A 27,001-nucleotide genomic window follows, 5' to 3' on the forward strand; every position below is an offset into this window, starting at 1 on the left:
CTCACCTAGTCTGCACAGCTGGTGGACTGAGTTCCTGTGTCTTCCAAGCAGCAATCTCCCGGAGACCTCTGTCAGTGCTTCCTCAGTTTCCCTAGTGGTACAACAGAGATCAGCCATCTACAGGGCAGACCTGAGGTGGCCCAAGGACAGAACACCTCCAAGTTTACTTCTCTGGCTTCATCGTATGAAAAGAAGTCCCAGGTTCAGGCTGCTTTGTTGGTACCCAAGAACCCAAGTAAGGATTAAATGTGGTACTCTCATCTCCTTGGAAATCTCATCTATAATGCTACCAGGCTTGCAGAAGAAACTGCTTTTTGAGATCCAAAAAAGCTGAGAGATCACTGCTTACTCCAGCAGCAGAACTGCTGTTCCTCAGCAAGTCTAGACCTGGAAAAATGAAGAGCTTGCGTAACATGAAAGAACAGAAATAAGAAGTGATGCAAGTCCTCAGCAGTGGGAAACAACTGATACCCTGGGGTATAAAAGGGCTGAGCAAGCACACTATGTTATTTTACCTAAAGAGTCTTCTAGTCTTCAAGGAAAGTTGCCATGGAACAGGAACAATTTAGAGATCTCAGATCCCTTTGTTTGTTTTGTTCCTTTGTTCATTTCTTTCTGCAGTGAAGATCTCAGCAGAACTATCAACGTGGTTAATATAGTCCTGACAGATCTTAAATAATAATAAACATATCTGCCTTCCGTAATTTGGAGCAATGCTCCAGATAGGGGTGCTGCGAAAGCAGTTGTTTGCTTGAGTGACCTGGTTGAAGAGGATGTGCACATCAAAAGAGGGATGTGCGGGATGCAGAATTTGCAAAAGAGGGTGATTAAAATAGCTGTGACTGCTAGCAGAGTATGGACTAAAAGTGCTCCTGTTGTATGTGGATAATTTACAATAGAGGAAATAGTCGTTAACTGGCATAGATATAGAGCCCCAACAGCACAGAAATACAGACCTCTGGGGGAATTTGTCATAGCCTCTTCTTCACCAGTAAGCTTGCAAAGCAGAAGCTGAGAATTACAGAAACAAACAGCAGAGCCTGGCTGGGAATTCTCTCTCAATGTGTTCAATGTTTGTTTGCCTGTATATGGCATTTGACAGAACACAACTGCTCTCTGTGAAGATATTCTTGGGGATGTGTAAAACAGTGCTGAGAAAAGGAAAATACCTTTGTTCCAATACTCTGCTGCAGCACTGCTCCAAAGCAGCTGCAGTTATTCTGTCGAGCGTCTCCCTCTCATCTGAGGACCAGTGTTCTCATTGGGACTGCCTCTCCACCATTATGCACCATGGCCAGGAAACTCCTGCAGGGAGTCATACCAACACTAAATAATGCAAATATAAAGCAGGATAGCAATTCTGTATGGAAACATGTAGCCTTTAAATGCAAACTTGGGTTTTCTTTTGTTTTGCTTTGACTAGTGCATGCTCATTGAAGCATTTTTATTTCGGTTTAAGTTCTTTTTTAAAGGGAGCAGGGAAAAAAGGGAACGCTGTGCTTGGACTACCTGTCAAATCCTTTTTGATGGCTGTAAATGTATCAACAGAGTCTGCTGGTATGAATTGATAACTATTCTTAGTCATTCACTACGGCTTTACTGAATATTAAGAAACCCATCATAAACACTTTTCTTCCTGCTAGAGGAAACTACCTATCATTTTCAGAGTATAGGGTATTAATACAATAAAGAGTCAACTAAATGTTAGTCCCAAAATACACAGTCTTGAACTCTGCAATCCTAAAAAAGCAGTTTGGTCACCATCTAGGAAAGTCACAAATATAGTACACTATATACTGTTTGCATATGACATCAGACCAAGAAAATCCAAGTAAGTTACAAATGTGACAGAGCTCTCTTGTCAGTTCGGTAAGATTACCAGTCAAAAGACACAAAACTTGCATGAAGTGAGACATAGAGTATCATGCAAAGAGAAACACTATACCTGAAAGCAATCACAGAAAGTTTCACAGATATCAAGAATAATTCCTAAAGGACCAGCCTAGAGTCGTGATCTGTCCCATTACTCAGAAAGAGAGTACAGATCTTAAGTAGAAAGCCTTATGCACCCATTTATGGCAAATGGAGATCTGTCACCTCATAAAGCAGGGTGTCCAGAGCTGCAAATTGATTTCTAAACATCACACCCACCTCTTTCCCAATTCTTCATGAAAAGAATCAATGGTTCAGAACTGGAATTTCATCCTAAGGTAAATTTTTGAAGTCTGAAAAGATCTCTCAGGATGGCTTTTTTTCCTTTTTTTTTTGGCTCCAGTTAATGGAGAAACTACTGGTGGGAGGAAAAGAGGCACCAGGTTTTTACTGCCAACTCTACTCTGGTCTTTGAAGAAATGAGCTACTTTTCAGGCCTATTCACCTGCCTCTGAGATTTGAAAGAGTGGGCATTATGTTTGCTAATAAAGTTGGTTAGGAGAGACAGGACAGCAAGTAGTCACCAACCCCGAGATCTGCAAATAGGCTCATTCCGAAAAGGCTGCAAATGCACCAGGCTATTAAGTAACTAATTTATTATTAAGTAACTAACTTATTATTAAGTAAACTAATTTAAGATGGAGATAGATTGCTGTTGTGTAAAATTAAACATTACTATGCTTTTTTCCCCCGCTGAGATTACCTACAGAGCAGAGGCATGTTAATAAATCAGTTCCAGTGTATAACACACTGGCATAAGAGAGTGTTTTACAAAACAATTAAAAGCTCGTAGAGCTATTAAGCTCTGTCTATAAAAGCTGCAAAGCCATCCCTGACTGTTCATCTAAATGTTTTGCACATCTCTGCTCAGGTGAAGTGGTATTGCATTTCCCCCCTCTTTACAACTACAAAGCTTTTTCTGAAATCAAACTCAGACCCATCCCAATGGAACCTAGGACTGAGGGGGTTTTAGCCAACCTGAACTGGATATGGAGAAGAGTATAAATATTTCCTGCCTGTCACATAATTGGAGAGCATTCCTGAATTTCTCCCTCTTCAACTCTTCTCCAGACTTTTCCTCTGCTCTGCTCTACAGCATCGAGGAGCCCTAGCTGGCATTTAGATAACGGTAACACTGCCACACACAGTAGGCAACAGCAGGAAGGAAGGCATTATGCTGAATTTTATGTCAGGACCAGAAGGCTCTTTATTACATGATTTTCTTCTTTACAGCTCCCAACAGAGAAGCAAATGCATACATTAGACTGTAAACCTCTACAATGCAAGCTATGCAAATCACAAATATAAAGCCATGTAATGTTCCCTCATGGTGATCCAGCATCATCAACACAGTCGACAGGGGATCCATTATTGCTTTCAGTGGCATGTCTCTGCTAGCAAAGGACTTCTCCTTTGCTTGGGTTGTACCCCCCAATCCAACTAGCCTCAACAGCCACTGCTAGATAAGGGACCAGCAGCTCATTTTGTCACAGAGATGCCGGCATGAAAGCTGACCGAAACGATTGCGTAAACAAAGCCTTGCAAAGTCATTCCCAAAGGTTCTTGTCTCCGGCTGGAGGTACCTTGGAGCTGGTGGTTGAGCTAAGCCCTAGAGAGTGGGAACTGCAAATGCTTGAGGGGAACTTCAAATAATGCTTGCATAACAGTTAGCCAGTGATTAGTGGTTGGAAATTACCTCTTAGTCAGGAGAAACTGAAAGGGATTCAGTGAAAGAGATTTTCTGAGGAGAGGGCATAGCTAACAGAAGGGACCAGGGGTATCTCTCAGCACTCCCAACGCAAGACAAATATATTCTCAATATAAGCAGACTTATTAAAGAAATTTGAGAAGATGAAAAAAAGAAGTGCCAAGACAAGTGTTATCCTTGACTTGAGGGAGAATGAACCCACAACAAAATGAGTTTAATGATCCTAGAGGATTTAACTTTATTCCTAGCAGGGGTTTTGCAACAGAAATGAGTTCTCTGCTCCTAATGTGTACAAAAATGCCCAGTGCTGCTGTGTCAACACCATCATGGAGTGCATGATAATCCAGTCTTGAGTTTTGGGGGGACCCTAAACTGTGGTTTCTTGCTCATATTCCCACCTGAGGACTGAAAAGAGATGTGGAGGCAAAACAGAGGCACATATACCATTGCATGGGGATGCCTGTAATCCAGGATAGAGGTGGCATTTTTCTGATGTTAGGGATGTTTGTGCCTCTTGCAGCACCTGCAGGAAAACAGCTCACGTTTCCTCACTTGAGCAAGTAGATTCACTGACTGTGAGAGATGCTGTTGGAAGACATTTCACTAAAGGAAAACTGTCTTGTGAACTAATGAGGAGCCCTGGATGCTGAAATGAAATGATCAGTGGCACATAATTTCTTGTTAAGAGGCATTTGCCTCCTGAAGGCCATATTAATGGAGTAGAACTGGGTGTTGATTTGGTTATCCTTCACTTCTAGGTATAGAGGTATCATTTTCCACAGGCAGGCAGGCTGCATGTTAATGGTCTTTCCTTGCAGGGGGTCAGAGGCAGCAAGCACTTGCAGAGATCCCTGCCACAGACAGCTAATCAGAGAAGTCAGGGCATCCTCATGGAGACAGAGCAGTGGAAGGAGGCAGCTCTCCCAGTCATTTCTGCTATATGGTGCTGAAGCCACAGTGAAAGTGTTCCTGGGAGCTCAGGGTGAACTTGGCAAGTGCTCTGGGAGCAGTGTAGGAACACATCATTGGAGATGGGTTAGGTCTTCATATATTGCTCTGTGGGTTAGAGCACCCACAATTTCCAGTGGGTTATGATGATGTTAGAGAACACTTGGCCATAAAACAAGATTTGGAAAGGTAACTGTCCATATGGAGAGGTGGCATTTGCTGATGCAAAGCTATATTGTCAGTTCTGGCAAATATGCTCTCAGGACAGTAGCCAGAGGACCTAGTAGTGACAGTAGAGATGTCAGAACAGCAGTAATGAATGTGTAAGTAGGAGAGGCAGGGAGTATGACTGGCTTGTGTGTAACTGCAACTCTTGAGAGGCACTGCTGCAACACACCTGCTGAATAAATATACCATTTGTACTGCACTCAGAGTTCCAGATGTGAGTTGGTATGCCACAACCCCACAGCTCTGAAAGATGGACCCTACCCTACAGAAAGTCACTGATGTGCATTCCTCATCTTTGTCTCAGGGGCATCAGGGTCCAGTATGACAGGTTCTGTAAAAAGGTATGATAACAGACCCCTTCTTCTTCACCAGTTTTTGTTCTAAGGCCTGCCTCTCATACTCTGGATTTCTGGCAGATCGCCTTTCTTTCTAGGAGCTGTATTTTTGACTGTTCAACCTGACACGTTCCCAGTCACAGATGTCTACCATCAGGGATGCTCTAGGGCTTTACTGTTCCCAGTGAGTTCAACCAGTGGTTCATGAGAGGCATTAGCTCTGAAAAGTAGTTCACTAAATCTAAAAGTCATCAAAACCAACACATGACAAAAGCATTGTAGGAAGCGATGTAACATTTATTTGATGCCACATGGCACTAAAATCATTCACATTGATTGCCTCTGCTTTCAGACCAAGGGTGACATACAGAAATGAGTAAAGAATTTCTTAGTACTACCCATTCTTTTAGTGATGTTTGTCTCTAATATGGTTTTCTTGTTTACTATTCTGAGTAAGAACATGGTTGTGGCAGACGGATGGGCAAAACGAACTTAAAGGTCTTTGCCATGCATAATGTCTAGGATGTTATCAGTCATTTCAGTCAGAAAAAGAGGAGATGAAGAGTTTGAATGGAGCTAAAAAGACATGACATCATGGGTCTGTTTCCTTTCTTTAGACTTAGTAATAAACTAAATTACGCTCAGCCATTTATCATTAACAAAAAATCTTTAACTTGCTTTCTCCAAAATATGTTTCCCCTCCCTCTTAAATCAATTCACTAGAGAAAAGCAAGAGGCTTTCTCTTGTATACGCAAAGCAGAACAATTTGGCCTTTGAGCAACTAATAGAATTTCAGGTATCACAAATGAATCAGCAATGTCTCAGCCATAGGTACATTCTAACACCAACTAAAATACTTAACTGCTGCTATTAGCAGCACTTCTTGTTCTGGCTGTTTAGCTGAACATCCCATTCTGCTCCGTTGGCTAAAATGCCCTAGTGAGACCCTCTTGGCATGGTTGTTTATGTCTTTTAGAGTACCGCTCTCTCTAACTTATTTTATTTTTAAGATGAGAAGTCAGGATTTCCCTCAGCGGACTTTATGGCACAGTGAAACTCAGAGTGACGCAGTTTCACATGAAGTTGTATTCACCAAAGGGGCCTGAACTGATTCAAGGACTCTGCATCATTTGTGAGTGTTACAGACAGGGGCTCACTGCCCCCACCCCCCCAGCATGTCTCTCCTTTCTCCACCGTCTTGGAGCACAGCAGGCTTTCCTCCCAGCACAGCCTGTCAACTCCTAACCACAGTCCTGTTCCAAGTCTTTGATGCAGAAAAGGAGGATCAGAACCCCATGAGTGATGGAAGGAGGAGCATCTTCTGCTTCTCCTACACTCTAATGTTGCTTGAAGCACTGCCTCCTTACAAGAAGGGATTTGAGACAAAGACACAGCAGGAGATGGTGGCAACCGACTAGGAGCTGGAGTTTCATGTGTAAATGCTTGCTAAAACAATATAGGGATATTGGAGAATAATTCACCTCTTCTTCATAGACTACCCCTTTACTGCTGACAGCTCAGTGACCCTTGAGCACAGGTTGTGTTTGTTGACTTGCCCCTTTTAAAATGCCGGCAATGAAGAAAGAACTTCCCAGCTCACATTAAGGTTGCTGTTTTGATTTTTCTTCTCTACTTGTCTCCTGAAACAGATTCCATGATTCCGTTATGCATGTTGTGCAAAGAATAAATAAGAAGTTGCTATATATAACACAGTGTTTGCTTCTGTAGTTGTAGGGCTGTACAACCGACCTCAGACAAGTCATACCTAAACATCACGTCTTACTGGGCATTTTGTCTTCCCTACATTGATAGAGCTTCCTAATCAAAATCTTTGCCCCGTATAAGACCAGAGTGTCCTTTTCCTCCTTAAGTCTTTCTTTGTCCTTGCTGCTTTGCACCACTCACACCAATACCATTCACACCCTTCCATGCGTTGCTGCACAGAATGATGCCATCTGCTGAACGTTTTTTAACCACAATAAAAACCTGGTTTTGGTGTTAACAACCACAGGCTGAAGATAAAAAGCAGACACTAGACACCAAACTCTGCAAAGCATCATCCTAATCTACCTCTGTGACCAAGTAGGAGGATATGCCAAAATGGCAAGACAGCCAGTAGGTCTCCTGTTTAAAGGAGTAGGTGTCCATTTGCCCCTGCTGCTGAATAACTCTTCTGAACCAAGCAGGTTTCAGGTCCTATGTCACCATCTTGTAGAAGTCCAGACATTACAACTCACCCTACCTGCACCTCCCCCCAACAGGAATGCCTTCCCAAATTAGCGATCCATGTCTCCAGGAGACATCATGCTCCAAATATCATTGCTCTAGGGAGAAAGGTAGGTACCTGTCATCAGGGCTTCGAAGGCAGCAATACGCTGTGCCCAGTGGTACAGGACACTGCTCTGCCTTAGTGTCACCCCTGGCACCCTGTTCCCCTTCCATAGTGGGGTGACCCTGATCTTGCTGCTCCCTGATGCCTCTGAGCAAGGGAGATCACCAAGAAACTATTTCCATGTGATAAATGAAAATTTGTGTGAAAAAAAGGTATTATATAGCCTACCAAAGTTTTACACTCAGATTTACCTGTGCTTATGGCATCAACTTAACGTTATTCTCACTGCTGGTATAATTCCCTGCTCCATCTGGTCACCATAAAATGGAAGGTCTGGGATGCCTAGTCTGAACTAGACAACGTTTCCTCTCCTATTCAGCTTCTATTCCATGTTCCTTATTCAGTAAAATAAATACCAGGTGCAAGCACATATGGTGAAGACTCCAGGTTGGTGAGCTACAGGCTAGTAGATTAAAAGAGAAGCTTAACATACTGGAAGGGTGATTTAATGCCGACAGTACTGTCACCACCCTGTTCTCACACTGGAGATAGTAGATGATGCACATCCTGCCAAAGAGATTTCACAGAGGTTGTAATTTTCCCTCGTGCAGAGCTATGACAGCAATCTCTCCGCTTAATTGGCAAATGCTGAAATATGTCACACTTCATAGGAGGTAAATTATTCTGGCCTTATCAAATAATTTTCAAACATGCTGTTTCCTTTGTGGTCACAGAAACATTACAGCCTCAAATCCACAAGGAAGCTCTTGGGTGGCGGGGGGGCAGGGGAGGGATTCTGTGGTAATAGCAGAGCTCTCTAGCAAAACAGCAAATGCAGGGAAACAAATCTTTGCTCCAGATTTTCCTGTGACATTGCTCCCTGTGAAATTGTTCAGATATGGCTGACTTTCCAAAATGAGTGCAAGCAGCTATTTCCCCCAAATCACATTATGGCAAAGAGCAAGTAAACATAACCTATCTGATTTCACATACAGTTTTACTCATCTCCCCTTTTCTGAATACTGGAAGTGGCCATCTGCCCAAAACAAAAGCTCCCCCAGCTGTAAGCCTGGAAATGTAGTAAAGAGCTAGGCAGCAGAGCCCAACATAAGGACAGCCTTCAGTGGGAACAGGAAGTGCTTCACAGGTCCCCATAAGCCTGCCTGCATTGGCTAGCCTAGCCTGTGCAGAGATGTACAGAGATGATGGTTATTTCTCTTCTTTCCCATTGTTCACCTCCCTTTTAGTTGTTGCACTCCCATGAAGGACCCATTTGACTACCTCGATTGCCTTTGTTGTGCAGAAACCCTCCTGAATGCCTACTAAACACCACACCACTGACCAACTCTTTCCTTCCTCTTTCCTAGGTGGCCTTCTGTGATGTGCCAGGTGACCAGAGAGAACAAAAATCTCTCAGCCTCCATGGGTCTGCCTTTGACACTTTTTACCTATGAAGTGACTGAATACAAGGTTGCATTTTTCAGTGCTGATGAACAACTTGGCAGCTTGAGTCCCACTGGCTTTTAAACATGATCTATGTTCCTCTACTCCTCTACGATTTAAAGATAAGCAGAAATGTCCCTGGCATCAAATGACAGGCACAGATCTCAGCAGTGCATGTGGCATGCTTCCATTGCTGCACCTAGCAGGATGCTGATTTCTCTTTCAAGTTAATTGTAACAGAGCATGCCAGTATATTTGTGCTTCCTGCAGGACAGATTACTCCCTTCTACACATACTCTTTTATCTGGGAAGACATTTTCTGCTACAAAGGACTTTGATACTAAGCTTACATTACAGAGGTGGGCTGCCTGAAGTATGCTGCTTTAACTAAAACAGTATAACTTCTGTTTGCAATTAATCCCTAACGGATTTTGAAGACTGAATTTATTACTGGGCCACAGTAAATGAGAAATGTCCAATTCAAGGAGTCCTGGACCCAAGGGGCAGAGAGAGCAACAAGGATAGCAAAGCGTGGAAAGGGGAGCTGCAGAGTGGTCAGAGTGTCCTAGTCATGATCCCCTTCCAATGCCACGTATTTTTTTCTCTGTAGATGAAAAGGAAGCAAGATTCAGGTTCAGGCAAAACCAACTCCATGCCAAACCTAGCAGAAGCACAGTTAGACTTCAAATATACCTACTGCTGCTTTGTACACTGACTGATGAAAGAAATCGAACTGAAATCTATGCCACTAGTAAATGTATTAGAGGTTGAATATACATATATAAAATATATATAAATGCAAGAGAGTACAAGTTCTTCCAAGAACAAGCAAGTGATATTACTGTAGTATTTCTACCACAGGTTGTTCCTGCTACCAGGGGAGTAATGTCCCCTCTCAGTGCATTGGCAAATCTACTTGATGCACTAAGGAACCTTCAGAAATGAACACTCCAGAAATTCACTGCGTTTACACGTCCCCTTTCCTGAATACTGAAAGTAATTGCCTGCCCGAGCATGGTGTGTTCCGGGTGTCCAGCAGTCATGGATGCTTGGGATCCCAGAGGAAGGCATTATCTGCAGAGAATTGCATCATCAGGAGATGCAGGAATGCTCTTATAACCTTCCCAAGATGAAGGCCTTTCTGATTCTGAGACCCCAGTCCCCTCAATGAAGGAGAGCCACTGTTACGCCCCATTTAGACATACATACTGTGCATGGCTGAATTGGGTCTCATGTTTACATAGGAATACAGGAAATCTAAACTGAGACATCCATCCCATGCCACAATGAACAGTTGCTCCCTGAGCTCACCTTGAAATTTTGTTTAACTGACACTTCATTCTTCTCTGTTTTCAATACTTCTGCCCAGTAACTTTAAGAAATGTATGGAAAGCATAACACTCCACTTGCAGTTCATGAGAAAAAACCCCAGGTAAATAATATTACCAATTCCCCAGGCTGAATCCAACACCCTGAAATACTTTGAGATTTTTTGATGTTAATAAAGAAATTAAGAGGAACTAGTGCTGCTCATTTCTTTTCCAGCATACAGCTGTTGAAAACCTCTATGATGATCTGTTTTCCCATCAGAAGACATATGAAGTGTGTGTTATGGTTTGTTGTTATTATACAACACAGAAGTAACTAGAAATGGGGGAGGGAGTCATAAGGCATCACTTCCATGACACAATTAGAATATCTATCTGTAGGTTTGAAACAAGGTTGATGGGGGAAAAATTGCTGAAATGTTGACAGAACAAAGATATGTTAAGAATAAGAGCCAATGTCCATGGGATTTGAATATTCATTTTCACTGTGGGGATACTGAAAGTCCTGGGAAACAAGAAATTTGTATTCTCAATTATACAGCGATGGTCACAGGATAAGTTGGGCGTTACCACATTTAACAAAATAAAGTTTTCAAATATGTAAGACAAGCAGAAAGCACATCAGAAAAGGCCCAGGTGATCCTCAGAGTGAGTCCAGCTTAAGCTGAACCAACCTGTCACAGCTGTGATTCTGGGTGGATGCGCTGAAGCTGAAGTGTTAGCATAGACAATTTGGACAGTCTTGGGACCAATACTGTGACAAGGTCCCCTGAGGTCTGTGAAGCTGCTGTTTTACAATAACTTTTGTGTAAGTGAGGGCACCTAATTAATTAGGATTAATTAGTCGCAGCTTGTAGAAACCTGCTCGGAACAATGCCAGCAGTGAGACAAGGTCAAGGAATGAGGACACATTCAGAACAATTACTGAGTGTGGTGTCTTGAATGAAATACAGAAATCTCAGGCTGGGACAGTTACTATTTAAACTAGTACAAAGGCCCGCATGCCTCTGGACACCAAATCCCATTTCCTGGGTTATCACACCTAGGAGGATTTGGAATGTACTCTCTCTGCCATTATCAGACCTTCAGTCCCCATCGTGAAGGGGGGACATGACTCTTTCTAGAGATTCCCCATCAGATGAATGAGCAACAAAAAGTGCAAATCCCAGCCACACAAGGCTCCCTAAACAAAACTAGGAAGAAAAGTTTTGCCTTTCCTGATCCCATCACGTTTCTACACCTCTCGTTAGAGATAGTAGCTGTAAGAAGAGATCCCACTTGGGAATATACCTCATGGTTCTGGGGCAGACACATCCATTGGCCACCTTTGGGACTGGAAATTCTGGGTAATAGCTGATTTGAATTGCATCCTTTCTCCTGGACTTGATGAAGCACTCACTTCAAGGAAAGCAGGATGAGGAATAGGGTAAAGCAGAGACTGTCAATTCCATCCTTCTTGGATGATGCTGTGACACCTCTTTTTTAACTTCTGGTCTTGCCCATCCTCCTGGAGGAAGTTGTGTCCCTCTGTGAACACGTGTGGACTTGCATTCACACAAGCAGCGCTGACTCTTTCACACGTCTTGGAAATAATACAAGAAATGGCAAGATGTGGAAATGTCCTTCATAACTCATTGCCCATTGCATCCCATAATGAGTGTATTTTCATAGTAACCTGGCATGGGGGAAGGGAGAAGAAAGATTTTCCCAACATGAAAAAGTTAGTGTTTTTTTTCACTCCAGTGACATAAAATACTACACTAGTTTTACTACCAAAAGTACATCATGTGTCTTGATAAGTGCATTTGTCCTGCCTACCTCTGTGGATAGACCTGAAGGCAAAGCATCCAGCAAAGGCTGTTGTTTATACAGGAAATAGTGTTAGGAAACAATGTGATACTATTAGAAAATTAACTAATCTTTTATTTCTTAGAGAAAGATTTCAACCATTTCAGGCACAAATAAAACAAGGGTTAGAAACAGGGTACCACAGAGACTGGTATGAGGCAGGGTCAATATTGAGGCCAGAGCTATGCAAGGAGGACGGTACCTATACATCTGTATGCCACAGAAGCCTGAATTTCTACTGGCTGCCTTAGGGAAACAGTTTCTACTGGGTTCAATATTTTCTCCAGAGCCATGGGAATAAAGTACAATCTCTCCATCTGCTTTAATGGAACAGGTTTATTTGTTGCTGCTCTTGTTGACTCTTGACCTTTTTGGCTGGCACAGAATTTAACTTTAGAGAAGTCCCCCGGGGCACTGCCACTAGTCAAAACATCTGTCTTGTACTACACTACCTTTCAGGGTTCCATGATTTGACTCCTTTATATGTTTTAGCTTTTACTTGAATAAGTAAAACTTATTGCACTCAGTGGCACTCAGTGGCAAAGTCTGTAGGCTCACTGTCAGGACAGCCACAGCAACCATTTGCTCTGGAGGAAGACCTCAGTGCATAACCACTGAGAAGGTGCATGGTGCTCAGGAAGAACAGCTGAAAACCAAGTCTTTCCCCTTCCTGCCTCAGATATTTTATCAGTTTTTACAACAGTTGTGTTCTTTCCCAGGTTCTGCCTTGCAGTGGGCCCCCCTTTTCATATGACAGACAATTCAGTGTTTATTTTAGGCCGAAGAGCATAATCATTACTTGTGGAAGTGCCATGCCCAGTTTTAGATGAAAACTGCACAGCTGCAGGTAGATCCTAGTCCCTTCCTTTTCAGTTTGTTCTTGTAGTTCACCCCAATATAAATATATAAAAACTTGATTTCTTTCCTATTGCTGGGAAGTCAGTCAATTCAATGAGGAGTTGTCTGGCAGGCATATTTGGGTGCCTAGCTCACAAGATTCAAATCTTCAAAGTGTTTTTCTGCAGCCTATTTGGAAAAGATATGTAGATTGTAATCAGAAGTTATCAACTCCCTTTGCTGTGCATTCAAACAAAGCAGTAATTCAGTGGCCCTCACCAAAACAGCTGCTAAGAGATAGCAAGCTGTGTATTCAAGATCAGAATACAGCCTCGAGTCTCTGGTACATGATGTTAATCTCTGAGAAGAAGGAAAAAACCCTGAGTATTCTGCAGAGCGATAAAAGGCTAACCTTAAGTCTTTGCTGTTGAAAACATTCATTCATTTACTGCCACATAGACTGAACTTCAAATGTGTGTGCCTGTATTCATTTATTTTTTTTAAAAAGGTGCTGCCACAGCATGAGATGAAAGAAAAGTCTCTTATATAAACAACACCCAAAGAACTATTCTAGACAAACACCCTGTTCTCCTACCCACAGAAGAATTCCAAGGAGATCACTTAGCACTTTGAATGTGAGGAGTTTTGACATATTACCAGGCTTCTGAAGCAGTATCTAAAGTTTTTTGGCCTTTTTGACAATGGAAGCAGCCACTGGAATAGCCATAATGAGGGGACCATGTTCCATTTCCAGACCTGCAATGAAGTCTCTTCTTTTCTTATGCCTCTTTCAGCAGGGCAAAATAACTAGGGAAGTGCAAAATCATGTGGACTGGTTTTGTTCTTGGACTGGGAGCATGCTCCTTCTGTGCCCTCTCCTGGAATATAATTAATCCTGGACACTCTGCAGATGCAAAAACCTGAAGTATTTAGCTGAGATACATGAAGATTAAGAAAATCCTCTCCATATTCCTGACAACGATTCTAATTCCATATCCCTACTAACAAAATGCATCCTTTCTGTCTAAACTAAAAAAAACCCAACCCACTAAAAAATCCACTAAGATTAAAAAATTGTTTAAACTTAGTCAGAATTGCCTAAATGTCAGGGAGACTGAACCCCCTGATAAACTGCTGTGGAAGATTTATTACCCTACTCTTCAGATGACTACACCAGACAGGCCTGTGAATGATTTTGAATCCTACAGACACACCAAGCTTAGTGGCAGGTGTGCACTGAAACAATCCTCACTGTCTCATAAGCTGGTGAAATAATGAGCCAATAGAGGAGCAACAAAAAGTAACAGCAGGATGAAAAGAGGATGCCATGAGGGAATAATGTTTTATACCCTTCCAGGATGATTATATTGACATATCTCTGGGCTCTGGCTGGCTCAGCATAATGTGTGAAGCACAAATGTCTCGCACAGAACAATTCAAGTACAATATTTGCCATTGTGCAGGATGTTCCTGATAATAAAAGAGATCTCTCATCTCCTCAAACATTTCAAGTTGGTTTCTCTTCTGTCCCAAAACTTCCTTGTAATTAAACACCTGCATAATGAATTAAACTCTCAAGAGAATGCTATTTGCCAGCTACCTTTCCAATTATTTAAAATTAGTTTAAGGGTTAAAGCAATCAGGTCATTCATTAATTTAATCCCTTTTTGTAGCTGTAGTTTGTGAATTGGAAATGTGACCACAAGATCAGAAGGACAAAGAGGAATGAAGAGGGAATTATACAAGACACTTATAAAGTTCCCTAACACAAAACCTCATCCAGAGTGCACTGAAATCAGCCTCTGCTGATACACAAAACACTCTAAATGGCCACTTTCTTGTGTGCACAAACACCTCTCTTCTCAGGAGACATCTACCCGAAAGGGAAAACTTGGCATAAGCAAAGTCTACCCACATGCAAACCACTGGCTGGCAACCAGCTCCCACCTGGAAAGTGGAGAATTAGAGGTGCTGGTAACTAACAAACCCCACCTCACAGTGGCTATCATTGTCCGAGGTACACCCTGGGCAATGAGGATCATGAGATATCCTCTGTCACTCCATCCAGGATGAGGCTTACCCCACCTCTGAAAGGAGCACAAGTTGCAAACTTCTTGAATATACTGAACCACTTTTTGCAAAACCAAAGGATGTCAGCTAAAAGTGATCATCAAAGGCCAGAGCATGGATGCAAGTCAAAGTACAAGATACGTATGACTGAAGAACCATATGCAAGTACAAGACAACTGTCTTGTGACCGCTAAAATTATGGGGTCATCTGATGATCCTGAAGTGCCTATTCTTGCAAGCACAATGTTTTAACAAGAGTGCACACATATGCACTCATGCAGAGACAGTTGCAAGCAGAGCCATATGAGCAGTTTGCAAACAGTGTTTACTTCATATTTTCTTATATAAAACCTTGTTTTCAATGGTTTCAATCTCTTACCAAACTTCAGGCCTGAAAGCTAGTGGGTCAGTTCTCCAGAGCTACTCCTTTGTGACAAATGTAGCTGGAAAAACTCAGCTCTTAATTGGATCAGTGAAGACAAGTCCCAGAAAATACAACTGATCCCAGTAAGTAGCTAAACCCCATGACATAAGGGTCTGGGAGCCACAGGCACCTAGGGGTGAAGCCACAGAAGCATGGACTGCCCCAGCATTGGTCAGGGAATCTGACCCTCTGTGTGAGTCCTTGGGTTAATCCTCTCCTCAGTTATACAGAGCTGACAAAGCCAGACATTCCACAGAGAAGTGAGTAGAGGAGGAGTGATTACCACCAGCTGAACAGTTGGCATATCAAGAAATAATAAATATTAACTAAACTGAAACTATATTCATCAGCTATTAAGACCGAAACAGGCTCAGAGGAATCCAGTAAGTCATGGTATCTGCCACGTCCCAAAGTGGGAAATAGGCTGGTGACCTCCGAGGTCCAGGACTCTCATGTGAGGACAGCAGCCATACCATCAGCCCTTGGCCATCTCAGCAAGACACTGGCACGACTTCTGCCAAAAAAGACCTTAGCTTTGCATGACTGTCAGCAGAAACAGGGCTGGGCAGCTGTAAGACCCCAGGCTCTTACCACGAGCTCATCGAAGATGTTTTACATTAAAAATATACAAGGCTCCAAAACCCACATGATGGATTTATTAAAAGGGCCTTCCGTTCTTTTATATCTTGAGGTTGTGCATCAGAAAAATGCTACGATGTTTTTCAAGGGATCAAAATAACACACTTTTACTGGCAAACTTGGAAAGTAAGGAAACTTGACAAAAGTTTAAAGTAAACATTCAATCAATTTAAAACATTTCACAAAGCATTAACTTAGCAAATTCCAACCCATTCAGGTTTAAGTTTCCCAAATATCAAGAAAAGGAAATTAGGAGAAGAGGAAGAAGAAAGAGAGAGAGAAAAAGAAAGAGAGAAAAAAAGAATTACAGCTACCGCCCTAGATTCAGCATAGATCCAGCTACCAGGAGTCCAGAAAATGGCAGGGCTGCAAACCATGTGGTAGTCTCATGGTGTTGATTTTATTGCTCTGGACTACGAGCCACTGCATTTCTTTCGGTCCCTCACAGTAGTCCCAGAATATACTTAGTACCCTATATCCAATTGGTGTGACTTGAAGCAACAGACCAGCTTCAGCTCAAGAATTGCATGATTTGGTCCAAGACAGATACTAAGGGACTTTTTCATGTTATATTTAAGGAGGTTAAAGCCCATCTTCTTTTGACAACCTTTTGCACAAGCACAGCTTCATCCAAGAAATAATGCAGTGCTGAAAAATCAACAATATCTCTTGAAAATGCAAAAGCCCACTGTCTGCTTCGCTAGCATGGCTTCAGCAATGCTGACCAGCACACCTTGCAAGTATACATCTTGGCCTGTCACTGCCAAGTAAAGAAAAACACTCCAGATTTTTCATTTTGCCTGAGACTTTTCATCTCTGACACAAGAGATGAAATCACCAGTACAAACATATGCTTAGGTCTGTGGATGTCAAGTTCTTTATAATAGAATGTATTCGGTTTTCTGATGGAGTAGAGTGGAACAGAGAGGAAAAAAAGAAAAGAGTGGGCTCATAAAGCATTGAAAGGTTCTTACCAGCACCACTAGCTAGTTTGATGGAGTGTGGCACATCACACTGCTGAACCGCCTCATGGTTTTCTTTGTTGAGATGGGACTATGAGCCACATTTCCAACGAATAAATAACAGATAATACCTGGCTGTTACTTCTCTGTTCTTTTGCAGCTAGATGTCAAAACCTGATGCAGAAAAGCAGAGACAGTGAAATACATTCATATGTGCTGAGCAGAACCTCTGGTCTCTGATAAAAATTAAATTCATACTGTCTGCTCCCTCCCAGTGGAGGCACAAACAGTATTTCTTTCTTTTTCCCAGTGACCACTGAAATATGTCAAGATACAGATTTTTCAAAGCCTCTGTCTTTGAACTGGATGGAAATTAGCCAAATATTTCAGAAGTTATCGCAAAGAAAGACAAGCTACTCCTTTGTCTGATCACGTATGCCTTGTGTTCATGTGAAAACTCAAGAAAATCCTTTAGTGAGACAATTTGAGCAGTGGTATTTGGAGCTGTGCCCAGTAAAGCAATTTATGGGCTGGGGAAATAATTACAGAGCCTTGCATCCCTCCATCACCCTGCAAGGGAGGTAGTTACAGCAGGGCATAAGCGCAGCAGACGGGAAGTGATTGCTCACATGTGCTTGGATTGCAGTCTGCTGCCTGGCAGGTCTCACCCGCTGCCGGAGAGGGAAAGTGGGATTTTTCAGGCATATGTCTATGTCAGTCTGACATAGCTTCATGGGTCTTGCATGGAAGCTGGATGGAGGTATTGTACATGCTCTTGTTTCCGCCTGCAAGAGAGCTGGTAAAAGTGAATCTCATTCACACCAGCACAGGCTTAGCTCTCTGGTAATGCATTTCTTTTTACAGGAGAAAAAGGAATGTGCGCCATGGTATTGCTCTCTTCCCTAAAAATAAATGCAGGGAGAAAAACAGGATTCAGATAAAAAGACATTGCAGGATTATTACCGCCACCCCCCCAGTCTCCCCTCAGTGGAAATCCTGACACAGGTCCTCAGAAATCAACTGATAGATTTAAGGGTAAACTCGACAAGACAAAAAAAAAATCTATTTTTAAAGTTCTTGCTCTGATTTATGAAGCTTCACACTTGCCTGCAATCTAAAAAGCTAAAAACTTCAGTGAAAATAAAAACTGAGGTATCTGCATGATTCCAGAGGGTGGAGATTTATGAAAAAATAAAAATAATGAGGGTTTTCTGATTAGACACTGTGAAGGAGAGTTTTTGAAAGGCATAATTTACATTTTTTTTTTTGCAAAGGTTTCCCTGCAAACTGCACAAAACCTCCTCTGACTGAGCTCAACTATCAGGTGTTTGTTAGAAAAGCAAACAATCCAAAAAACTGCAAGCCTAAAAACTCACATGCCCCATTTGTAGAAGAGTGGAAAACTAGTGAATAAACAGTGTCTACTGTTAAAAATCAGAGTACTCAGAGATGTTATCCCTCCTGAGGGGTTACCCTAAAGCAGTGGCCTCTGAACATGTCACTGGAATGGATGATGTGTGCAAAGCCCCTGTATCCCTGTATTTTAGCTGTGATAGCTCAAGTGAGGGGGCACCTTGGACACCACTGAGCATGAAGCCAGTGTGACCAGGAGGACACCTCATGCCTGTGAGGCAATCAGCAAGAGCCTTGGTGGAAACAGTAAGTTCCACATGAAGCAGAAACAGCAACTGCAGCGAAGCACATTGCTTTCATGGAGCACAAAACCCCTAAAACTAAATCATTCGGCTTGTAAAGAGCACCTCTAAAACCTTATAGCGTCCATCCCTGTATAATTCTTTTGTACCATGACACAGGCATACGCAACATAAATGTACTGCTAGGTGATGCAGAAATAAACTGAGAGCACCTGTCCCTTTGGAATGAACTGTACTGCAGACACATCTTCTGCAAATCAGGCCTTTAGCTGCAAATGCATTGCACATCTAGAGCAGACCAGTTTTTTTTTAAATAAAGTTCATCACAAGTGCTCTATTCTGGAACAAAGAATCCATCTACCATCTCTGAAGTTCCCATGTGTTACAATTTTTTCCCAGACTGGGACTTTTTAGTAGAATTACCCAGGAGACTTTTGCAAACACAAAATTTTCAGGAGCTCAAGTAACGGCAAAAAAAAATCTGAACACAAGTGCCAAGATTTTATCTTCAGTTATAGTTCTGACTTTCGATAAACCATGGGGAATGTTAGGCTACCGTTTTGAATTAAAGAAAGAGAGATCTCAAATGTTTTTCAGAAGTGTAAGCTGAAAGACCTATATAAATAGAAATCCCATACTAATAGGACATAATGTTTTGCTCCCTCACATATAAAACCACTGTCAGTATTAGCTTAGCTAGGTGCAGGGGCTTGGTTGATTATACTAGCTATCTCAGCTAGTTCTCAGCCATATAAGGTTTCGGTCTTAATTTTAGTTTCATTTTTCTACTGGAAAATGCCAGTTTGTTAGATGTGGTGTTTTGCAGAAGAGCCACTTTCTTGGGGCTGTGAAGGACCTGGTGAAGGGGAAGGCAGGCAGCAAAGGTAGCTGCCTGGGAACTCAGGGAGTGGACAGACAGATGTGCTGGACTGGGACAAACTGGATCATCTTTCCACAAGAGATTTGAGAAATGAGTTCACAGCTGATTCTGCTATTGTGGTCAGAGAGCTAAGAGACCAGAGGAAAACAGCATGCAGAGATGGTAGTATTATCATCATTTTTTTAATAGGGAGAGATGATAATATTTCTATTTCCAGTGCAAAAAGAAGAAGCAGAAGTCAAAATTCCTCAGAAATACAGTATTTTCTCCTGACTGGATTTATCCACAGCTTGCCTTGATGTATTCTAGGGGTCAATTAACAAAGATTCATTTACTGTCTCTCAACCTAATAAAAGCAAAGCACCTGCCTGACCTTTCTTGCAGACAGCTTCTAGGTTTAGGCAGCCACAATCAGCTGTTCTCCATCATCATGCTAAACCAAACACCACCCAAGTTTTCATTTTCCGGTGCCAAAATCCTTCAGTGTAATACCATCAGCTTTCCCTGTGTTTATGTGTCCTTTTCCACCTTCTGTACTCTCCTGTTGAAGTCATAGGGTCTTATGGATTCATGCTGGCCCCTGGGATCAGTTCACAGCTAATGAGGATGCCCTGGCCTTTGTACACTGGCTCTCAGCACATTCAGCTTCTCTGTCATACTGCTTTTTAGTACTTAATTATGTTGTTTGTTTTGCATTTATTGGAGTGTGCTGTGCTTTCACTGCTTAGATAAAACTAGCTCGAAATCCCTAGGGCTCCTGAAGGAACACTACCACAGGAAATTAATGAAAGCACTATTTATCCCAGCACAGGGCAAACACACTGCTAATGGTGACAAACTCTCAATCCTTCCTTGGTGGTAGAATTGGTGAAAAACCCTGCCCAGTCCATATGTGTGAGGAGATGTGGCCATTGCAACTGCTGGTGCATAGCTCAGTCTGAAGGACCAAATGGTAGGATACTAAAGTGCCTGCACATCCCACCCAATGCTGTACTTTCTACTGTCAATGTCATCAGGAAGATCCCTTGACCCAAACTTGAGAAATTAATAGCACTCAAACAAACAAAACTTATTATTTTCCACTGGACAAACTCTAATAGTCTCAGAGGCTTTCAAGTCCAACGACAGACATCATTTAAAGCAAAAAATAGTAGTGCTGTATCTCTTTTTTTGATCTTGAAGACTATGAGTCTTCAGATCTGAAGTGCCTGCCCTGATTTGACAAATAACCAGGGCTGGTAGATGTTTAATGCAGGCAGATCAGAAATACAGCTGACAGTGTAAATGTGGAGTACAGACTGTAGTTTGCAATAGACACCGGACAGAAATATAAGCAAATGCTTCCTTGCAGTCACTGATGAGAGGGCCAGTGTGGCTCCTTTTCTGTCATGTTACATTATCTGCCATGCTGGGAAACTCAGTAATTACTTTGCACTCACATACTTGTTGAAACAAACCATGAGCGTACAGTGATTGTAAGTTAGACAGTGTCAAGACTGTCTCATGATGGAAACAAACAAAAACATTGTCACTTTTTTAGTAAAGAAGTATTTCCATATTAAAACTGGAAAAGAAGAACTGACTGAACAATTTTTCATGGGGAAAGGAAATGGTTCCTGGAAAGCAAATTCATTCTGTACAACAGAAATTATTTTTCTGCTCCTGGAAGAATATTCGAAACTGAGGACATTGTTGGCCTCAAATAAAAACGGGGGTATTGTAGGGGATTAGTTAGCAGGACAAGGGCATATGGATATAGCTAAAGCTATGGATGAGCTGTTAGAGTATAGAACAAGGCCTGTCTAGGCCCGTGAGAAGATCTGAGATAGCAAGGCCATGGCAAGACTACAGTGGTTTTGTGCCTGTTAGTTGGCTGGTAAACAGGACACTGTGATTAGCAAAACAAAAAGCAACTGAAAGCCACCTGTGTCAACAAAGGAAGGGAGTGAGAGACAGAATTAACATCTAAGTGTCAACAATGTTAGGGAGTAAGAGATGAGATCAACATTTAAGCAGAACCAATAATTAGCTTAGCTTTTGCAATATGTATGAGCTAATTATAAGGTGTATATTAAGCTGTTAGCAGTGATCAATAAACGAAGCTTGCTGATTCTCATATTGAGCGTCCCTCTCTTCCCTCTTCACGACAGAGGACCAATAGATCTGTTTGCCCAATGGGAAAGCCAAGTGTTTGAGATAGCAAGGGTGTTTTCTATTCAGAGGACATGTCCACAGAAAATTCTTAGCTAGGCATTGTATTACCTGATGGAACCTGACCATTGTCAACTAAAAGCTAAAATATCTTGCAGACATCTCCTCAGCAAAGTGTCTCACAAGTCAACCACCATTATTATCATAGAGACATATCAAGGTGTAGGACACACCATCCTCTTGAACTACCCTCCCCTATCCTCAAGAATGTCTTGCCCACATTAGGGTTTTGGTGAATTTTCCCTGTGGTGTGGAGCGATGGCTACTCCATGGATGCAAAACTGTGAATTGCCAGGAGATGTTGTAACATTACCTCATGAGACAGATAAAAGGCAGCAATCCCCAGTGGCCAGAAGCAGCAGAGCATGGAGAACACAGTGAGGCCAAGATGATCTCTTGGTGGCATCATCACGAAATTGTCTTCACTTTCGGTGTCACTTGAGTAATCGCTCTGGAATGGGGAGAGAGAGAGAAAGGCAGAGGTGCTGGTTAATGATATTATTGCTTTTCCTCTGCCATGGGCCAATTCTCTGATCATTTTCCCATTTCTCCTACTGTATCACAGCACTGCTAGCAGGTGTCCTCCTTGGGAATGCCATGGGAATCTCCACTTACCTGCTTTGTCACAGACTTCATCACTATTGCATTAACTTAAAAGGAAATGTATGAGAAATGACAAATTATTTCGGAAATCACTGCAGGGAGCATGAAAGAAAGGGACCCTCTAGTCAGATGAACCAGGGTGAACCTGGGTGAGTTGTCACTTTGGAAACATGACGTCACATATCTAATGCAGAAGGAGCTGTAAGCATTGCGTGCTCTGCATCTCTCAACTCAAACGCCACTCTTCTAAAAGATCACTGTTTAGGTGACCAGACATTACCCACTGGGGACAAGGTGACAAATGTGGTGCAAACCTAAGCATAAGGGACCAAGGTAGAACAAGCTTGAAAGAGAAAAAAGCATGAGTTGCTCCAGCAGCAATGGGATGCTGCCAGGTTCATAGTGTTAAGGCAGAAGCAGCTACCCAAGCTTTTTTCTCAGATGCCACATGGTCAAGCTGCAGCAATCCTGATCTCACAAAACTTTCTTTCAAGGTGATTACGAGGACTCGTCCATGGCAGACCTGACTGCCCTGCTGCTGTGCGAGGCCAGTTCTCCAGCACAGCTTCCTACTTGCTCACAGGGAGTCCACATACAGGAACAGACACCAAGGCTGTGTTATTCCAGGCTTTGGAGTTACATCTTTGGTGCAAGAAGGGTCCTTAAAAGTTTTTTAACTCATTCTGGGAGCACCTCCAGCCTGAGACGAGGCAACCAAAAATCCTCTCAAGAAAACTCTCTTGTAGTTGCGTGTTCTTCACTGATTGTAGGAGAAATGCTATGCAAAATCTGACTGGCAGAAAGGCATCTGTGTTACATTTAGAAACTTAGCATTTTGACCATGGGTTTTCTGTCCCACTGAGAAACTTGGCAGCCTGTTCAAGAGCTTTTGGCCTTTGGGTCAAAACAACTGCTGAAGTGACATTGCTGTATTAGTGGCCTGTAAGATAGAAACTCCTGAACTGGCTGCTAAGTGTGCAAGTCAGGAAAATGAACCTATGCACAAGAAGGTAAGTTTCTAAACATGCCACGAGCAAGCCACAACTGAGAAGGACCTAGAAAATGCTAGCAGCCCCATGGTATTTGAAACACTTGTCATTGGGCAAAGAGACTACCTCCTAAGACAACCCATTTGGGAAACATGCCAGATGTCATGACCCATCACCTGTTAAGATGTAAAGTCTGCTTTGACATATATTGCTGTCAAGCATCTGCCACAGAGCAGAGGGGCCTGGGAGGCACACGTAGGGGGATAAGACAGGTCCCTCATGCACTGAGATTGTGTGCTGCATGTGCATACCAGCAATGCACATATTTATATTGGTATCACAACTCTTGATGCCTCATCAGAAGTGACAAAGCTCGATTTGGTACAACCTCAGTAAAATCCCACTTCTGAAGGGACACCTGCTGATGCTGGAGTTGGAGTGTTGGAGTTGATGACTTCCCTTTCTGCTTTAATTTTCAGAACAGGCCACACAAGTCATTTTTAATACCAATAGTACTTTCAAGAGTAAGGGAAGCAGGAAGAGAGAGACGATCCACACTATTGCTGAAACCATCCCTTGAAACAGTATTCTCATCTGAACAGATGATATAAAAAATCAAAACTGCTTTTGATTTTTCAGTTTTTGGCTGAGTAGTATGCTGGCAAAGTATCTGTGGAGACTACCTGACTCATATTTCAAATTGCCTTTTTCTTGTAGATAGAGATGAAATGGGACAAAGATTCCTCAGATAACTTCGATCATCAGAAAATTATCAGTTATGCTGCTTTCCAAAGGGACTAACCATTCTCAGGGTGGTGCGTCACATCTCAGGCAGCTTACGTACCACCTGGAGGTGACTGTTAGTTTGCAAGAGGATAGCTGTGGAAGTTTTCTTACTTATGCTACAATGAAAGGGATGTCAAGAATTGGAATAGTCTGCCCAGGGAAGTGGTTGAGTTACCATCACTGGAGGTATTTAGAAGATACACAGATGTGGCACTTAAGGGACTTGGTTTAGTGGGGGCTTGGCAGCGCTGGGTTAATGGTTGGACTCGAAGATCTGAAAGGTCTTTTCCAACCTAAAGGATTCTATGGTTCTATAAAAACCCATAAGGGTTAATCTTCCATGAGGAAGATTAAGTCACTATAGGCTCATGCTAATTGAACAGAAGAGTTACACTGTGAATGCCATTTTGATGGGTCTAGTCCCCACAGAACACATGGGATCCGATGACCTGACTGTTAATTACCAAAAGTGACAGAATAATTCTGATCAGAAAGTCCTGACCATGTAGACCACATATGAACCAGAATGGTGGGTATATCGGTTCTGGCTGAGATGAAGTTCATTTCTCCATAACAGCCCTCATGGTGCTCTGCTTTGCATTGGTAGCTAGAGAGGCAGTGATAACACACTAGTGTTTCGGCTACTGCTGAGCACAGCATCAGCACTGTAACACTCCTTCCCCAATTGAGGGCAAGATCCTGGGAGGGGGCACAACCAGGTCAGCTGACCCAAACTAACCAAAGGGATATTCCATACCATATGATGTCAGCTCAGACATACAAGCCAAGGAGAGGAGGAAGAAGGGGGGGCATTCATTGTTTACAATGCTTGCCTGCTGAGGAAGCACTACGTGTTTTGAAAGCCCTGCTTCCTGGGAAGCTGCTGATGGGAAGTAGAGAATAAACCTTGATACCATCTGCTTTGCTTTTGCGTGTGCAAACTTTCACTTCTGCTTTGGTAAACTGCCTTATCTCAACCCACAAGTAATTTTCCATCTTATTCTCTCACCCCTTTTCCAGCTGGGGAGTGATAGAGCAGCTTGGTGGGCATTTGGTGTTCAGCCAAGGTCAATCCACTATAGTGGGGGAAAAAAAAAGTCATAAATCACAGAAAGCAATTCAACAGCAAAAGGTACCTCTTAACCTTTTCAGCTAAATATTCCTTTCTCTGAACAAACCTTTCTTCCTAACATTGTCTCTTACAATAGGATATCTGATCCTGAGCTTATCGAGAGATCTTCTCAGAAATGTCAGAAACCTTTCTGACACTGGGATAACTGATAATTTGGCTACCTGTCTGTCTTCACTTGTTCCTGGTTCTGCAAGAGCTGCACCCCAAAACTGGAAAAATTAGACATTAGTGTTGAGAAGTCAGAATTACATTCATGAGTTAGAGTAGTTTTGTGTTACCAAACTAATTTTGCATATTCATTAATATTCTTGCCCACAGTATCTCTCCTTTTATGTTTAACAGTCCCTTTATAAATTTACATGGAACTTTTTACAATTACAGCATTTCACTGATCTGACTAAATGCTTTTAACTCTTGTATAAGTTAGGGAACAGCATAACTATCTTATTTTCAAGATTTGGATGATGAACAAGACTGCACAGACAGTGCATAAACTTTTTCTTTATTTAATGTTAAGCTAGGCAAGTTTAAGCAACCTGAAATAGCAAACCATCAAGTTTTTTTTCCCTCTAGATGTGTACCAACAGTGTCTTCTTCAACCAAGCAATAACCAATTAAAAAAGAACTTATGCAAGCATTAAAAAAAAACAACCAAACTGGCAAAGGGCATCCCTTTCTTGATTGAGTTATTCTGTTCATGTCTAGAGCAAAGATCAATCACACTCTCCTAACAAATTCCAGTTATGCCAGGCTTTTTACTGAGCTGCTAAAACACAATCAACTCATTCTCTTTGAACAGAGCTCTTCGATCTGTCAGACAATATCACTATCTTCATGATGCTAGAAAAAACTTAGGAAGAAACAAGGCAAAATACATGCTGATGGAGCTGCCATCACCTAAGTGTCGAGAGAGTGCAGGATCATGGGGTGTCAAGGAACAACAGCAGCAAGTTGACACTCTCTTTGGGACACAGAGGGATTGACCCCTTTTCAGACATGACATCTGGTTCCAGCAGCTTCCACAGCAATGACACAACCACTTCAAACCAGAGCAATGCATAGAAAGTATTTACAGAAGGCAGCACCTTTCTATGGTAAGTCAGGTTCTTACTTGGAGACACATCTTTGCACTTTAATGTGAAAGACGTACTCTCAGCAAGGTCCACAGTCCTTCCCCTGGCCACATGAGCTGCAGTCACTGCAGCCCATGCACGGTGCTGCTGTGAGAACAGATACCTATACCAATGGCCCTGTAGCAGAAATTACTCATTTGAGAGTAATTTGAGAAATCTCAAATTACTGAGCACATAGTGGGGGTTTCCTGCTTCCAGTGGATTGGTCATAGCAAAAGTAGTTACTACAGTGACGACAACCCTCCTCATCCTCACTGATTACATCTCTTGTCAACACATTTGGAGTTTAGCTGAGAAAACAACATGGGATAAAACTACCTCAGTTCTTACACAAGCCTTTTTGCGGCTGTGATGAAGAGGAGGTGACCTCAGAAGAGCAGGCAAGACTGGTGTTACCTGGAGATGAAGTCCCAGAGGACATCACCCCAGAGCACGAAATTCCTGCAGACAGAACACCACCTTGCCCAGATGAGTGCCAATTACAGTAAAAGACAAAGTAAGCTTCCCTTCCCTTCCCTTCCCTTCCCTTCCCTTCCCTTCCCTTCCCTTCCCTTCCCTTCCCTTCCCTTCCCTTCCC

At 42.4% G+C, this 27,001-nt stretch overlaps 1 protein-coding gene across 5 annotated transcripts in view; it reads right to left on the minus strand.

The window, feature by feature from the left end:
- Positions 1 to 27,001, minus strand: part of SYNDIG1 (synapse differentiation inducing 1) — a 78,128-nt gene that overhangs the window by 26,450 nt on the left and 24,677 nt on the right. For 4 of the 5 annotated variants that reach the window (XR_003531128.1, XM_027664697.1, XM_027664698.1 and 1 more), the window contains exon 3: positions 22,095 to 22,232. Coding sequence is in view for 3 of the 5 variants with exons in the window: in XM_027664697.1 (XP_027520498.1) it covers positions 22,095 to 22,232 (138 nt within the window). In the remaining 2 variants the exon portion in view is untranslated. Of the gene's footprint in view, positions 1 to 17,047; positions 17,210 to 22,094; positions 22,233 to 27,001 lie in introns of all 5 variants that reach the window. The other variant, XR_003531129.1, reaches the window with a different exon arrangement.

Source organism: Corapipo altera, unplaced genomic scaffold (assembly GCF_003945725.1).
Source record: "Corapipo altera isolate COAL_440 unplaced genomic scaffold, ASM394572v1 76, whole genome shotgun sequence".
Classification (NCBI taxonomy): Eukaryota; Metazoa; Chordata; class Aves; order Passeriformes; family Pipridae; genus Corapipo; species Corapipo altera.